The sequence below is a fragment of the Dreissena polymorpha genome, chromosome 3, assembly GCF_020536995.1.
Source record: "Dreissena polymorpha isolate Duluth1 chromosome 3, UMN_Dpol_1.0, whole genome shotgun sequence".
Taxonomy (NCBI): Eukaryota; Metazoa; Mollusca; class Bivalvia; order Myida; family Dreissenidae; genus Dreissena; species Dreissena polymorpha.
In genome coordinates, this window is record NC_068357.1 from 51,350,858 (window position 1) to 51,368,584 (window position 17,727).

General features: G+C 35.3%; 1 protein-coding gene across 2 annotated transcripts in view; it reads left to right on the top strand.

The window, feature by feature from the left end:
- The first annotated feature begins 5,652 nt into the window (after window positions 1–5,652).
- The window catches only part of LOC127874126 (ubiquitin carboxyl-terminal hydrolase 24-like), a 126,008-nt gene continuing 113,933 nt past the window's right edge, over window positions 5,653–17,727 (top strand). For both annotated transcript variants that reach the window (XM_052418266.1, XM_052418267.1), the window contains exons 1-3: window positions 5,653–6,040; window positions 7,851–8,040; window positions 13,237–13,304. In XM_052418266.1, the coding sequence (XP_052274226.1) occupies window positions 5,789–6,040; window positions 7,851–8,040; window positions 13,237–13,304 (510 nt within the window). In that variant the 5' untranslated portion in view covers window positions 5,653–5,788. The remainder of the gene's footprint in view (window positions 6,041–7,850; window positions 8,041–13,236; window positions 13,305–17,727) is intronic.

Sequence of the window (17,727 nt, forward strand, 5' to 3'; positions counted from 1 at the left end):
AATATCTAAACTGGTTTTAAGATATTGTGATATGACAACTTTAGTTTTTAGTTTTATATAATTCTTATTTTATTTCTTTAATTTGTTTACTTTATTTGTCATTTATATAGTTTTATTTATATAGATTATGTACAACGCCATTGAATATGTTTTAAATGTAGAAATAGGCGTTTTAGCAAATAAATCAGTTTCAGTTTCAGTTTTAACAATGTTCTTACAATCAAAACAAAGATCCGACATCATGAATTCTAACACAAGAACACTAATAAAATATTATATCCAATTCACAAGCTCAGAAAATGTCTATCACTATAATACGTATGAATACTATTTTTGCAGTAAATTCTAATAACAGAATGAATCAGTGACTGACTATTGGGGTTATTTACCCTCGGGACTTCGGTTAAAAACCATTGCCCGAGCACACTGCTTAACATAGAACTCTGCATAAAAAGCCGAAAACGGCCATAAAATGGACAGCCCGATTTTACTGGGCTGTACCATTGGTATAAATATAAAACTTTGCAGTGTTGGTGCGGTGCCTTAATAAAAATCTATTGGTTTAAAAATATATAACCTTTATATGAAGCGTTAAAAAGACGCAGTGCTATACAGTGAATAGGCCTAACGCGGTTAAAAAGCGGCGTTTTAATTGGTTGATGCGCTTATATAACGATGGCGCTGATTGGCCGAAATTTCTTATTAAGGATTGCCAGTAGGTCAATCCGTTTTAAAATAGATTTTCCCACGGCTGACTTTGTACTTTTAAGAAAAAGTAAACAATGATGGTTGATATGCAAAAATATAAATGAAAGAACAAGAATGAGTTAATCCAAAAGAACTTGGATTTGTTTTATAGTATTAGATTACTATGTTTTTGTTACATTACTGTGCTTATTATTAATTTATATCATTCATATGATGTTGTTATTGTATGTTATTCTATGTATTGTTTTTTAAGGAGGAGAGAGAGAAAGAATAGCCCAATTTTTATAAGTAAAGATGGTGAAAACACACATACTGTTGTATGTGGCAGCATCATTACCAGACCCATTGTTCAGTATATACTGCGATGGGTTTGTTGGAGTCTTTAGACTTTGTGATCTGTAGTTTAAAAATTTGAATCCAAATAGGACTATTTAATATATTAATTATAGAAAAAGGAATACACAGATGTGTAATATGTTTGTGTAACAATATAATAATATTTGAGGGTTTTCCAGATCACAAAGTGGTTGAACATTGCCACAATATGTTTACATGCATAGTCAAGTACCATTTTTATGTGTATGTTTAAAGTTTAAACTAAATGCCAAACAACAAGATCTAATCATAAGAGAGATATGTTTATATCTAAGAACATTTATTAATAGGGATGCCAGAGCCTGATTTAACAGCTCTCAAATGTAGAGTGAAGTTGCATGTGAAAATGCAATTATATGAGAAGGAAAGGAAAAAAAAGACAATATATGATGTCACATAGAGCGTGTAACTCTCAATTATATATTAATATTGCAATTAAGTATTGAGTTATTAAAAAATTAATGAGTACAAGTTTATGTATGTGGCTCAATGTTGAACACTTGCAGACAGGGAATATAGCCGTAATGCTCCAACATAAGACCCTGTCTGTATGGAACTTAAGGAGGATTGGGCTATAGGAAAGAGAGATCCCCCCAGAGTGGCAATAAAACAATATTTTAAAAGTGGGTTTAGTAATAAACCCTTATGTTAAGGGCAATAACTTACGTGTCTCCAAACGGTCACCTTCATAGGGCCACATAAAAATTAAGGGTAAGACAATGTACTTTACAGTTAAAAATAAGACAGACAGCTAAATTTGTACAAGATGTACATTATTTACAATATGTACAGGACTATATGCATTTATATATTTAAAATACATGTTGCCACCCTGGAGGGTTGAAAGAAGGAGAGATTTTATGGAAGTGTAGGCTGATATGGGTGGGGGAAAAGAAGAGCCAGCAGGGGTGGTGTCACTCAGTTGTACAAGGGAGGTAATTATGATGATGAAGTCTACAATGGTTGTTTCCCCTGGACCAGAGGGAGTGCATGGTCAATAAAAAATAGTTTGTATACTATTGAAGGAAAATTGATAATGGTAAGATGTAAAATGGTAAAAAGACCAAATTTTACCTAGATACGTTAAGATAAACCCTAAAAGCTCTAATCTATCCAATATTATTAGTATACTGATGATAACATTGGAAGAAATAGTACTAAAGTACCTTATATGGTATCCAAGATGACAATTAGACAGTAAAACCGAGGCAATTTGCTATATAAAATAGCAATTTAATATAAAAATTAGGATATTTGCTATAAAAGTAGCAATTTTAACAATTAACAATTAGACAGTAAAACTGAGGCAATTTGCTATATAAAATAGCAATGTAATATAAAAATTAGGATATTTGCTATAAAAATAGCAATTTTAACATGAGTTAATGCAATAATAATAAAATTAAGGCAATTTGCTATATAAAATAGCAGTTTTCACAAAAATAAGGAAATTGCTACACAAGATAGCAGTTATAGTAATCCTTAATGTACTCCAAGGTACAAGATTAGTACTTTCAACAAGGTCGACAATACTTTGTCCTAGATAGGGCTAAATAGGTGTTTATAATGGTATAAGGCCCTGCACCGTGCACTCCAGTCCGACATGGTTCTTCGAGTTTGAAGGAGAAAGGGTGGGGTGTCAAAGAGGAAGGGAGGGGGTGCAATGCAGCCAACAATCCCAGGTTACTGGACAGCCTCGTCCTTTCTTGTAGTAAGAAATGCCATAAAATATGATTGTATTAAAAAACTGAAAAATGTAAATGGTGGACTAACGTCATGCTCTCATAAAAAATGTATTAAAATAAAGAAGACCAGGTCAATGCCATTGGCCTGATTTAGAAAGGGCGGGGTAGAACAATAAACCCATTAAAAACTAAAATAAAGGTTGTGTAAAAGCGACACAAATCCAACACAATTATTTGATTACATCAGGTTTGTGCAGAGATTACACATTTTTAAAAGAAAACAGTCACAAGACTGTATAATAAGGTGGGTGTTGGCTGCTCTCCCTCCCCCAATGACCTAGATTTTGTCAGTTATTTGACAATCTAGTAAGTATTTGGAGAGGGCAGAGAAGACCGGGCCCCTAGCTGCTCCCTTGGGGTCTAGCACGTTGGTAAGGTTAAAAACTAGTCCATGGGAGTGCAATGCAGCTTCAAGGTGGTCCCTCTGCGCCTTATGGTTAGGACAGTGTAGCAGCATGTGGGGCGCAGTGAGAGGTTCCTGGCACCTAGGACATGCAGGGTCTATACCGAGGACATACTTTCCTGCGCCACCGGGTAATAGGGTGGTTCCCATCCTCAGGCGCGTGATGGCTCTGTCAAGCACAATGCTTGCTGAGTATCTGTCAGGCGGCCTGAGGGTTTTCGCAGGTCTAGTAAAAGTATGTCGACGGGAAGACAAATTGTCGGTCCGGAGATTCCACTCGCCCAAAACAAATTTCTTTGTCAGGGAGTAGATCTCAGAAGGTGCCAGGGGTTCCCCAACATCTACGGCCCCCCTCAAGAGGCCCTCTTTGGCCCCCCTGTCGGCCTGTTCATTCCCACTGATGTTGACATGTGCTGGACACCATACTAATGTGACCTTTAAAGATTTATCTAGGCACTGTTGATGATGTTCCAAAATGCTAGCTAAAATATCAGGCCTAGATCTGCTATTTCTGTTTTTTATGGACTCAAGAGATGACATTGAGTCTGATAAAATAGCAGTTTTAGTAGGTTTATTGACCAATATCCAGCACAGAGAGAATTTAATTGCCAAAAGTTCTGCTGTAAAAATAGAGAGATTGTTGCTGAGTCTGTGCGTTTTACTAATGTTTTTTGAAGGGATTACAAAAGAGTTGGCTACCAAACCAGAGTTAGGGCATTTGGAGCCGTCAGTGTAGATTTTTAGATGCTCAGCATACATATTATCTATAAGAGAGAGAGCTTCTGACTTGATGAGTTGTGGCAAGTCAGTTTTCGTTATTTTATTAGAGAGTGATAGGTCAACATCAATGGGTCCAAGCGTCCAGGGGGGGGCCTTGGAGGGCCTCAGGTCTGCTACATGTACCTTGTCGAGACCGGCATCCTCAACCAGGGTCCTAATACTCGCACCAAAAGGTAGGGCGACATGCTTACGCTTAAGTATTTTCCCCTTGACGAAGGTGCCAGTCCCGACAAGTTTGTTTACGGGGTTTGAACCATGCCGAGACTTAACCCTGGCCCAGAAATTGAGTCAGTGTAAAATGTTTTTAGTATATATAGGTATAATTGTATTTGTTTGTAGCAAAATGAATTCATTAATTAAATAATAATAATTGTTTACTTTGTAACATACTATTCCACTTAAAATGATCATCAAAGAACATCAAAGGTGTGCTCTTAGTCAATTCATTAATACAATAGTTATAATTGTTTAATTTGTAACATACTATTCCATTTAAAATGACCATCAAAGAACATCAAAGGTGTGCTTTTACTCAATTCATTAATACAATAGTTATTGCAGTTGATGCCTTTGAAACACATGCATTGACGATGTGCACAATCGACACTTAAATGTGCTTCTAGAAATTTTTTGAATATCATTAAATTTCAATTTCAATAAAGTAATGCTAATAAAAGATGTTTTACAACCCATGTATTTTTAAATGTATGAATACGTAAAACGGATATTGGATAAGGATAAAGTCCATTGGGTCTATTGGGAATGAAAGACAAAATATCAGTCGATCGGGATCGATTGGTCATTTTCGCCTCGGGTACGTACCCGGGGGTATATTGTAGTATACTAGCCCGAGGTACTGTTAAGTACTAAGTGGTATTCGCTCACCCATCGATTTGATGGGAGCGGATTAAATCCCTTTTCGATATATTACTTTCTCAGACATAAGTTGTCCCGTTATTGTCATACTAGAGTTAAAACTTCATTCGATATTAACAATCCCGGATTTAAAATTCTATTTTCAGACACGGACAACACCTCACACCGAAATTAGCTCACCCATCGATGACACATTTTATGTGAAGACTTGAGGTATTGAAAGGGTTACTGTCTGGTACCCATTTTCTACAGGAATGTATCTCTATTTATGAACTGAGTAGTGTGTGTCACAACTGGAACATTTTTTAGAAATTTACAATGAAATATTTTTTGTTCTAATTATTCAGTAGAATGTTTATTATCTCGAGTAAATGTCGACAGTTTACAATGTGTGAACCAATTAGCATTTGAAGACTTGTAAAAACCATGTTATATCAAACAATATTTATAATTATGACAACCAACGAACGAACAACATGGAAAAACACGACCCGATCCGTCACTAAATATATTATGCCTATTAAATTTATCAACCGACAATTGAGTTCAGAGATCAGTTTTGAGTTCATGTTTGAGTGATATATAATTAAACATGGCTCGAAATCTGTGTATTTCTTCACTTTAAATAATTGAACAAAACAAGGTTAGACAGCTAGTAAAGCTCGGAAATATATATTTTCTACTGGTTCTTTCTATGATTTTTAATTTCTTGTGGGTTTTTTACCATTCTTGAGCTTCGATTATCTCCCGTGAATATTCTTTATTTATTAAAATGGCGACAGTGTGCAGTTTGAGAAGAAAATTAAACGGGAAAATATTAATATTAACAATCAGGAAGCAATAAAAACTACATTAGTATCTGTTTTTATATACTTCATTCGTTGAAGCATAATTTGCAATCATGGAAGTGGACGAAGAGCACGTCCAAACTCTTCTGAGTATGGGTTTTCCCAGCGAACTTGACATCAGAAAAGCATTAAGATTGTCTAAAAACAGTTTGAATGATGCTGTTGCAATACTAACAAATGATCACCCGACTACGTCCTTTGATACTCTCGAAGACATAGAGATGGAAGACATCGTAAAAGGTTCTACGACCCCAGTCTATGGCCCAAACCTGCCCACAACGTTCAGTGATGAAATGGAAACTGAGGCTAGTAGGATACAGTTTGTCAACCAGTTTCGGATAATCAGCAGTTCCGATTAATTTGTATTTAATATTCCATAATGCCCCAATAAAAACAAAATGATAAGTGACAAGGTATCCATTAGGTAAAGAAATAAATTAACAAAGTTTTAGCAAGAAAGCTTTTGTATTATGCTTACAGGGGGGATAAATTCAGCAAAAAGTTAACCGGAACTGATTGAATTAGTTATGTTTTGAGATGTGCATATGGATATAGAAGGCTTTATTATTTTCAAATAAACTTTTTGCTGATTTAAGACAAATGCCATGACAATGTTTTGAAATACTAATTCTGTAAGTTGAATGATTTTTAATAATTTTCCCAAAGGGTGAACTTTAATTGGCTATTTTTGACAAAAAACTGCATATGCCGTTTGGACTAACCTGTTATCATACAAAATAAATTTTACCCTTAATTTTTACATCTTCTCACATTGACACTTAATCCGGAAAAAATTTATTGTGGTCAAAAGAATTAACTTTTTTGCCTGGTGATTCTAAACTGGTTGACTGACTGTACTTGAAGTGTATTCCAATTTAACCAGTTACTCTGTATGACAGTTTTCTCCGGAAGTACCAGCTGCTGGGGATTTCACCGGTTACTAAGAATCTGCGCCTTCTATTTTTCTCAAAATATCAATTCAAAACAGCACAAAAAAGCCTTTTTAGTTCTTAGTTGCTGGCTACTTTAAATATATAAAACTGGCTATTCAAATTGTTTTGGACAACACTGCTGTATGACCATTACACAAAATAACTTACTCATAAGCAATTTATTGTTGAAATAAATAATTTGTACCTAACCTGAGCAAAATGTGTGATCGCCTTTTGTCCGTTGTGCTTCGTGTGCTGTGCTGCCTCAACATTTGCCTTGTTAACACTCTAGAGGCAACATTTATTGTCCAATCTTCATGAAATTTGGCCAGAACATTTGTGCCAATGAAATATTGGACAAGTTCCAAATTGGTTCCAGTTGATTGAAAAACATGGCCACCAGGGAGCGGGGCTTTATTCCCTATATTGCTGTAGTAAAATTTTGTTTGTTAACACTTAGAGGCCACATTTATTGTTCAATCTTTATAAAAGTTGGTCCAAAGATTTGTACCAAAGATATCTTGGACAAGTTTGGAAATGGTTTTGGTTGGCTGAAAAACATGGATGCCAGTGGGTGGGGCATTTTTCCTTATATGGCTATAAATGGCTATAGTAAAACCTTAGAGGACACATTTATTGTCCCATCTTTATGAAACTTTATTAATTAACAGATTTAAACGTAGCATAATGATTTTTAATTGTTGGAAATTTACATTTTACAATTCCTTGGCTTCATATTGTTAATTTAAAAAAACACACTCTTATCTATTTGTGCTGCCATCATTGTTGACAGTTTGTTAGGGTCACATTATATTACATTGTCAATTTAACCTTTTTTTGCAGATTGCTGAAATCTCCATCCAATTATAGCCTGAATTTGTTGATATAATAACTTTTCATCAATTATTCAAATATTCATGCAAAATTTGTTATGATTTAGGACAAACAGAGCGATAATGAACTTATACAAATGACTCCACACACAATTCTTCCCCTTCATACCCAAAGTTTCATATCCAAAGGTTCGCCTTGTTCTACATCTTTTTGCATATTATTTTAATCTGTCAATCGGAATAAGTATTTACTATTTAAGATGCCTCTACCATATCTTTTTTGAGGTTTAAGCATGTAATTTGTTTTCATTTAATGTTGTTTTGAAATCTGGGTGTATGTGCCTTTGCAGAAACAAGTCACAGAAGCCATGGAAGATGCTACAGAAACTCCGCAAGAAGAAGTCAACCCATATGAATTTCCTGTCACCAATTTGTACGAGCTGGAGGGCCGTGTCTTTGCTGAACACTGGTCAATACCGTATAAGAAAGAGGAATCACTTGGAAAATGTTTAATTTCCGCTGCGAACTTAGCTGAAGCAGGTAAAATCATTCAACACAGAGCTCCAGATAAGGTTTTGTGAAATTCTTAACGTTACTACCAGATTTTCAAAAATAATTCTTAACTCTGAAATTTTATTCTTGACGTTACTATAAGTTTTGGAAAATAATTCTTAACTTTTCTAAATGACCAAAAAATAAAAAATAATGGTTATTTTCATGCAAAACATCAAAATAAACATACTAGCAACTTAATTTAAACGAGTTCAACAGTGTCTTTTCAGTATTATACAATTTCATTTTTCAAATACCTTCATATGCCCAAACTGAGCTTAGATTGCATGCCTTCGACGAATTTTTAGCTCATCTATTTTTTGAAAAAAAAAAAAGAGCTATTGTCATCACCTTGGCGTCGGCGTCCGGTTAAGTTTTGTGTTTAGGTCCACTTTTCTCAGAAAGTATCAATGCTATTGCATTCAAACCTGGTACACTTACTTACTATCATGAGGGGACTGGGCAGGCAAAGTTAGATAACTCGGGTGTGCATTTTGACAGAATTATGTGCCCTTTTTATACTTAGAAAATTGAAAATTTTGGTTAAGTTTTGTGTTTAGGTCCATTTTATTCCTTAAGTATCAAAGCTATTGCTTTCATACTTGCAACACTTACTAACTATCATAAGGGGACTGTGCAGGCAAAGTTATGTAACTCTGACTGGCATTTTGACAGAATTATGTGCCCTTTTTATACTTAGAAAATTGAAAATTTGGTTAAGTTTTGTGTTTTGGTCCACTTTACCCCTAATAATCATAGATATTGCTTTCATACTTGGAACACTCGCAAACTATCATAAGGGAACAGTAAAAGGACAAGTTGCATAACTCTGGTTGTCATTTTTACGGAATTATGGCCCTTTTTTGACTTAGTAACTTTGAATATATGGTTAAATTTTGTGTTTCTATCCACTATATACTTCTAAAGTATCAAGGCTATTGCTTTCAAACTTCAAATACTTTCATGCTATCATGCGGTTACTGTACCTGGCAAGTTGAATTTTATCTTGACCTTTGAATGACCTTGACTCTCAAGGTCAAATTATTAAATTTTGCTAAAATTGCCATAACTTCTTTATTTATGATTAGATTTGATTGATACTTTGACAAAACTACTCTTACCTGACATATTACAATAGACTCCACCCAAACCATCCCCATGCCCTCCCCACCCCCCCCCCAAATTATTTTTTTTTGAAACGGTTAAAAAACAAATATTTATTTTTATTATTTTATTTTTGAAATACCGTTCAACCATCACACCCAAGAATCCCCCCCCCCCCTGGAAGATAATGTAATAAATGTCCACACCCCCACACTATACACCCCTCTTCACTCCACCCCTCCCTCCTTTGTGATTGAATTGAGAGTCCCGTCACCTTTAAAAAGAAAATAGATGAGCGGTCTGCACCCGCAAGGCGGTGCTCTTGTTACATATTTCACAATTAAAACGGGTCTCCCCTTCAATCTTTTCAACGATTGGCCACGGGAATTGTCCCTTCCACTCGTTTTTTTGTTTAAGTTTGGACCCGTCGTGTCGCGTTTTTTTTAGCTTTTCCGACTGTTTCGGCAACTGAACATACATCAGATAAGATCTTTTCTATAATGTCTTTCTTAACATTCAACTTCGGCTCACTTTGCGAACAATATGTTAAAAGCGTGTTTTTGCACGCTTTGCAGTTTTTTAGGACGCTCTCTGGGCGCCGCCATTGTTTTTTGTCAGATAGACTGTACACGCCGCTTTTATTGGAAAAACAAACCCGATAACCATTTTATATACCGGTAAGCACCAAAAAGATCTTTAATACTCGAAAAGAACTCAATAAAAGTAAATCAGAAACCGATGTAAAAATAATATTCGTAACTTGATTTTGTAATTCTTAATGGTACGACAAGATTTTAAAATAAATACGAAACGAACTTGAAAATAATTCGTAATTTCGAAAATACGACCCTTATCTGGAGCTCTGCAACATGATAAAAAAATACTTTTTGGTAAATTACAGAATGTTTTATGATGGCTGTAGCCTCAATTTCCCAAAACCATCACTGGCCAGAAGGTTCGGTCATTTCATAACAATTACTGGCTCAATATTAGATTGACTTGCCATTCAACTGCAAACAAGCTCGTGACCTGAACTTTACTACTAGTCATGGGGGCCAATATTTTGGAAATTCTTCCTTGTCCTCGTGCAGCTTTACTAGCTTTTCTTAGTGCTGACGTACTGTCACAGATTCTGGCGGTAGTAATCTTATGATCCACAAAATAATGTATTTTGTTAACCCATAATTGACGCAAAATAATTACGTCGATATCTCCAAGGTCAAGGTCACACTTTGAGTTCAAAGGTCAAAAATGGCCATAAATGTCCCTTGAGATATAACCTTCATATTTGGTATGCATGTGTATATGGACAAGGCCTTTCCATACGCACAACAATTTTGACCCCTGTGACCTTGACCTTGAAGTAGGGGTCTGCGTTTAGGTTTCAAAATCTGCGTTTAGGTTTCGAAAAATGCTCTTAACTTCTATGTCCCTTGAGATATAACCTTCATATTTGGTATGCATGTGTATATGGACAACGCCTTTCCATACGCACACAAATTTTGACCGTCCGTCCGTCCGTCCGTGTGTCCGTCCGAAAACTTTAACGTTGCTCATAACTTTTGCAATATTGAAGATAGCAACTTGATATTTACCATGCATGTGTATCTTATGAAGCTGCACATTTTTAGTGGTGAAAGGTCAAGGTCATCCTTCATGGTCAAAGGTCAAAAAAACATAAATTCATGTGCATATCTCCAATGTCAAGGTCGCCACGACTAAAAAAAGATTTATTTTAAAACAAACTTACAAAGGGGGTTAATTTTCTTTGTTCATTTCAAAAGTTCAGTTTGAGTTGTCTCCCTTTATCAGATTTTTTTTCACAATGAAAACCTGGTTTTGTGACAATTTTGTCCCTTGTTTTTTTTGCATTCAAACTATAAACTAGTCATGGGGTCCAATATTTTGGAAATTCTTCCTTGTCCTCGTGCAGTTTTACTAGCTTTTCTTAGTGCTGACATACTGTCACAGATTCTGGCGGTAGTAATCTTACGATCCACAATATAACGTATTTTGTTAACCCATTATTGACCTAAAACTCCAAGTTTCTGGAAAAAAAAACACTCTTACTTTTGTAAATAGATTGATTCAAAGGCACGAAGTGACATGGTGAGCTTATTTGACCGTGTGATGTCCGGCGTCCGTTGTGTGTGCGTGCGTCCGTCAACAATTTGTTTGCGTAGACAGTAGAGGTCACAGTTTTCATCCAATCTTTATGAAATTTGGCCGACTGACTATTGGGATTGTTTACCCTCGGGACTTCGGTTAGAAACCATTGCCCGAGCACACTGCTTAACATAAAACTCTATGTTTCAAAAGCCGAAAACGGCTATATGGTCAGCCCTATTTTACTGGGCTGTACCATTTATAATACAACAATACATTGCAGTGTTGATGCGGTGCTTCAATAAAAATCGATTGGATTAAAATATCTGTACTTTACTAATTCAGAAAGCGTTAAAAACGCAGTACTCAATAAAATTAATAAGCAATGTCTTGCCTAAAGCAGTTAGAAAGCGGCGTTTTCATTGGTTGACATTATTTAAAAGCATGGCTCTGATTGGTTATCTCTTTCACGTCCGCGCAAACGCAAGTAGGTCAATCCGTTTTGGGATGAAAAATTCACACAAAGAACGACCTTGACATGGCGGCGTCTACTCTTGCACGGAAGTGAAAGAGATTACCAATCATAACGTTTGCGTCTGCTCTTTTGCACTTTTAAAATGTAAACAAAGCAGAATTTCATTAGGAAATGTATGAAACAAGAAGGAATAATTACACCCATTACTACTTGAAGTTGTTTGAATTTAATATGATTGGTATATGTAATTGAAACTACTATGATGAAGTTATATTATTATTGTTATTATTATTGTTATTATTATTATTATTATATGTATGTTGTTTGTGTTGAAAAGAGAGAGAAGGAGAGGAATAGCCCAATTTTTATAAGTATTGATGGTGAAAACACATACTATTTATTATATGTGGTATCATCATTACTTGACCCATTGTTCAGTATTTGCTGAAATGGGTTATTGGAGTCTTGAAACTTTGTGATCTGTGTTTAAAATGTCAAAATCCAAATAGGATTACTTTTAATATAATGTTTGTAGAAAAGAAAAGGAAAACACTGATGTGTAATATGTTTGTAAAACAAAAACAAATAATAATATTTAAGGATTTTTCAGATCACAAAGTGGTTTAACATTGCCACTATGTATTTACATACATAATAAATAAAATTTGGTTAGAATGTTTATCTTGATGAAATCTGGGTTGGGATTGTATTTGGGTCATCTGGGGTCAAAAACTAGGTCACTTGGTCAAAAACTAGGTCACATAATAGGTCAAATAATAGAAAAACCTTGTGTAGACAATAGAGGTCGCAGTTTTCATCCAATCTTTATGAAATTTGGTCAGAATGTTTACCTTGATGAAATCTGGGTTGGGATTGTATTTGGGTCATCTGGGGTAAAAAACTAGGTCAAAAACTAGGTCAAATAATAGAAAAACCTTGTGTAGACAATAGAGGTTGCAGTTTTCATCCAATCTTTATGACATTTGGTCAGAATGTTTATCTTGATGAAATCTTGGTTGAGATTGTATTTGGGTAATCTGAGGTCTAAAAACTAGGTAACAAGGTAAAATAATCGAAACACCGTCAACAATTTGTGTAGACAGTAGAGGTCACAGTTTTCATCCAATCTTTATGAAATTTTGTCAGAATGTTTATCTTGATGAAATCTGGGTTGGGATTGTATTTGGGTCACCTGGGGTAAAAAACAAGGTCAATAGGTCAAATATAAGAAAAAAAACTTTGTGAAGACAACAGCGTTCACAGTTTTCATCCAATCTTTCTGAAATTTGGTCAGACTGTGTATCTTGATGAAAACTGGGTTGGGATTGTATTTGGTTAGTCAGGTTAGCGATTCAGTGCCATCATGGCCCTCTTGTTTTGCATTCAAGCTATAAACTTTCGAATGTTTGAAGTCAGAGAAATAATTGGATGTAAAATAAAAAAAAAGAGATATTTTGTGCATCATTGACATTTATAGCAAACGTCTCTTTCTATCACAGGACTGATGGACAATGATGAAAACTGTACACGGTTTGTGGAAAGAGTGATGACAGAGTCATTTCAGAAGGTAAAATTTTATTTCATGCACATTGTATTTATTTACGAACAGAATGGTTAACAAGTTACAGAATTACAGAATGGAACATATTTGCATTTAAAATATATGTCACATAAATGAATGTCATGAGCAATTAGCACAACATACCGTTCTTGACAATGTCTTACGCACAACCATGTAAGACACACACCTGATTTTTTATACGCCCGTCTATGACGGGACGTATTATGGTATACCCCGCGTCCGTCTGTCCGTCCGTCCGTCCGTCCGTCCGTCTGTTAATGTCGTACGCTACGTCAAATATCCTTTGACAGATTTTCTTCAAATTTTAACACAATCTTAATATTGATAAACCCTGATCCCCTTTCGTTTTTGACGGAATTCTGAATTGTCGTTCCAGAGTTATGGGACTTTGTTCGTCAAAATTTCGTGATTTCATTGAATGTCCTACTGTAGCTCAAATATCCTTCGATGGATTTTTTTCAAATTTCAACACAATCTTAATATTGATAAACCCTGATCCCCTTTCGTTTTTGACGGAATTCTGAATTGTCGTTCCAGAGTTATGGGACTTTGTTCGTCAAAATTTCGTGATTTCATTGAATGTCCTACTGTAGCTATATAAAAATGTTAAAGTTGTTATAACTTTGGTATGCTTGGACCTAGAGTCTTGAAACTTGACATGAAGGTTGGCCAGAACTAGTAAGTAACCACTGGACATTTCAAGGTCATTCATTTGAAGGTCAAGGTCACTGTGACCTTGAATGTAAAAATGTTAAAGTTGTTATAACTTTGGTATGCTTGGACCTAGAGTCTTGAAACTTGACTTGAAGGTTGGCCAGAACTAGTAAGTAACCCCTGGACATTTCAAGGTCATTCATTTGAAGGTCAAGGTCACTGTGACCTTGAATGTAAAAATGTTAAAGTTCTTATTTCATGTTATAACTTTGGTATGCTTGTACCTAGAGTCTTCAAACTTGAAATAAAGATTGGCCAGTACTAGAAGATGACCACTGGTCATTTCAATGTCATTCATTTGAAGGTCAAGGTCACTGTGACCTTAAATGTTAAAATGTTAAAATTGTTATAACTTTGGTATGCTTGGACATAGAGTCTTCAAACTTGACATGAAGGTTTGCAAGCACACTTAGATGACCACTGGTCATTTCAAGGTCATTCATTCTAAGGTCAAGGTCACTGTGACCTTAAATGTTATTGTTGTTCATGTATCCTACCGTAGCTCAAATATCCCCCGATGGATTTTTTATACGCCCGTCTATGACGGGACGTATTATGGTATACCCCGCGTCCGTCTGTCCGTCCGTCCGTCCGTCCGTCTGTTAATGTCGTACGCTACGTCAAATATCCTTTGACAGATTTTCTTCAAATTTTAACACAATCTTAATATTGATAAACCCTGATCCCCTTTCGTTTTTGACGGAATTCTGAATTGTCGTTCCAGAGTTATGGGACTTTGTTCGTCAAAATTTCGTGATTTCATTGAATGTCCTACTGTAGCTCAAATATCCTTCGATGGATTTTTTTCAAATTTCAACACAATCTTAATATTGATAAACCCTGATCCCCTTTCGTTTTTGACGGAATTCTGAATTGTCGTTCCAGAGTTATGGGACTTTGTTCGTCAAAATTTCGTGATTTCCATGCTCATGTACTTATAAAATAAACCATGTATTCAAATACAAATAAACTGAAGTAAAAAAATGATTCAAAGGGTTATTTATTACCTTACTACTTCATTGGCGAACGACGGGCGTATCATGCGCTCATGGCGCAGCTTTTATTAAAAATATCGAAATGGATGGATGCAGTGTTTTCTCTTAAAGGGTAAGCCGTACAAACGAGTTGTTTTTGCCAGTCAGTTTATGATACTTTTTTCATTATCTTCAGTCTCCATTGTGGCGTCTCATCTGGATCCAAACTGTTTGCAAAGGCCTTCAAAATTCGGTTCAAGCACTGAAAAAGTTAATACAATTGATACCATCATATTCAGTGCTCCAGCTAGCAATAAATAGAGGGGCGCTGCGCCCCTCTAAAATTTGCCCACTTAAAAAGCGCCCCTCTATTTTTCTGTCAAATGCCCTTTTGATCTCTAAATTCCTGCTTTTAGGCCTATAAATCGCCTGAAACATCAACATGAATATACAGATAACATGACTGCCTGGGGTGTATTAGGTCAACACATTGTGAACAAACAAGCCCCAAGGGCATGGTTTGTTATCAGATCACTAATTAGCCTTTTGTTGCAGACGATAGTAACATGCTGTGAAAGATTATCTCTGAGGTCACGCTTGGTTAGGCACAATCACACTCGAATGAAATCAAACTCGGCACTATTGATCTTTTTTAAACTTCTAAATTCTTTGGCTATAATTTTTTGTTTGCAAAAATAGTGATTTTAATTCAAAATACCTATTAACATTTGAAAATTAATCATCTTTTTTAATGCGAATATGCGGTTAATTTTAAGTTCGAAATTACGGCATGGAAAACATATTTGTGTTTGGATTTTATTTCTGAACTTGTAAACACTGAATATTATTCTCCACAATTGTCACCCGCAAAAATGTAATGTTGAAAACAACACCAACTGGTCAGGGTATTATACATTCAGCACTTTAGCTAAAAGACATTGCCACTTCTTTACATATAAATTTGAATGCTTTACAATGAAAGGTGTCACGGTACTCCGTGGGACGGTATATAGTAATAGTTTCCCCTTGGTACAGTTCACAATACGCCTCCGAGTCAGTACGGTACGGCATTTTCCATGACGCATTTCAAGGGAAGTAACTGTAATTTGCCCCCCAAAATGGTCGAAATTGAATTGAAATCACCTCCAGCGAGCTTCTAATAAAAAATACCGAAGCATTTTGTGTTATCAGTAAGAAAGTGGTAGGCGTTTATTTGGTATAAACATTTGCTTTATATCACGACTTTAGTTGCTACGAATTTCCTAAGCAGGAGCTGTAATTTTGTGATTCTGCTGAGAATTCGCAAATTCTTTGAAACCATTAAAATTAAATTTCAACCACTCAAAAATGTGTTGTGTCGCCTACGTCACAAAATAAGGTGCAATATTTGACTGGTTCTACGAATTGCGCTTGGAGTTTTTTACGGCACAAGCAAAGATAGCACGTTTGACTAGTTGGTAAACACGTTTTATTTTTAACTTAAATAATCTATTGAAGTAAAAGAAACAAAAAGCAGTCCGTATTTTTTAACATATTCATAATTTCGTGTTCATATTTAATTAAAGTTTTAGACTTGTAAATAATAATAACTAATTGTCAATTCGTGTACTTTCATGACATTATATGGTATTTTGTATATTGTATGACACATATGTAGAGGTCTTTCAATAAAATTGAAAAATGGTTTTAATTGGTTTGTATGTTGTTTCCATCTGACGATACGAATTGCGATACGTATTGTATCGTACACACTGTGCCGTGATACGTATTGTATCGTTAGGTGAGCGTATCGTGACACCCGTTTTCAAGGATTTAAATGATATCTTGGTTGCTCAATGTGATAACATAATTTCACATGTGTATTTTATGCCTCCGATACAGTGGCATATAGCAGTTGAACTGTCAGTCCGTCTGTCAGTCTGTGCGTCTGTCTGAAAACTTTAACATTGGCCATAACTTTCGCAATATTGAAGATAGCTACTTAATATTTGGCACGCATGTTTATCTCATGAAGCTGCACATTTTGAGTGGTGAAAGGTCAAGGTCATCCTTCAAGGTCAAAAGTCAAAAAATAAAATCCAAGAGAAGTAATAAGCTTTTAAAGGGAGATAATTTCTAAACCTGCCAAATGATATATTGAAATTTTATTTCAAAGCGGCGCAATAGGGGGCATTGTGTTTCTGACAAACACATCTCTTGTTGCATCTCAAATTACTCAACAGTTACAAAGTGTGAAAATAAATAAAGACATGCTTTTCATTATCTATTCAAACATTTTAATTGCTAAACAAAATGCTGCTGCCTGGATTACATCCAGACATATACAGTTTACTGACAACAGCTCTTTCAATCTGCAGGATCATACGGTTTTGTATTCTGGGAAAGCAAACATATTTGGATATTATTTGAATATTTACGATAAAACAATGGATTTTTTGCAAATTAGCGGATTAGTGTTGAATCAACATAAAACACACACACTTTTAAAAATTAAATGTATTGGTTTAAACCTGCGGTGTAATACATGGTAAACCAGGGCTCCCTCTTTTATTCTATAGCAAATTTACCTCATTATGTCTGAATCCATGCTTTTTTTTATATTTGATGGGTGATTATGAAGAAAAACTTGTAGCAAAATGTAAATTTTTTGAGCCAAATTTTCTTATTTGTGGCCATTGGGTGATTTGGCAAATGGCAGAGCATGCGCTGCAAAGTATTGC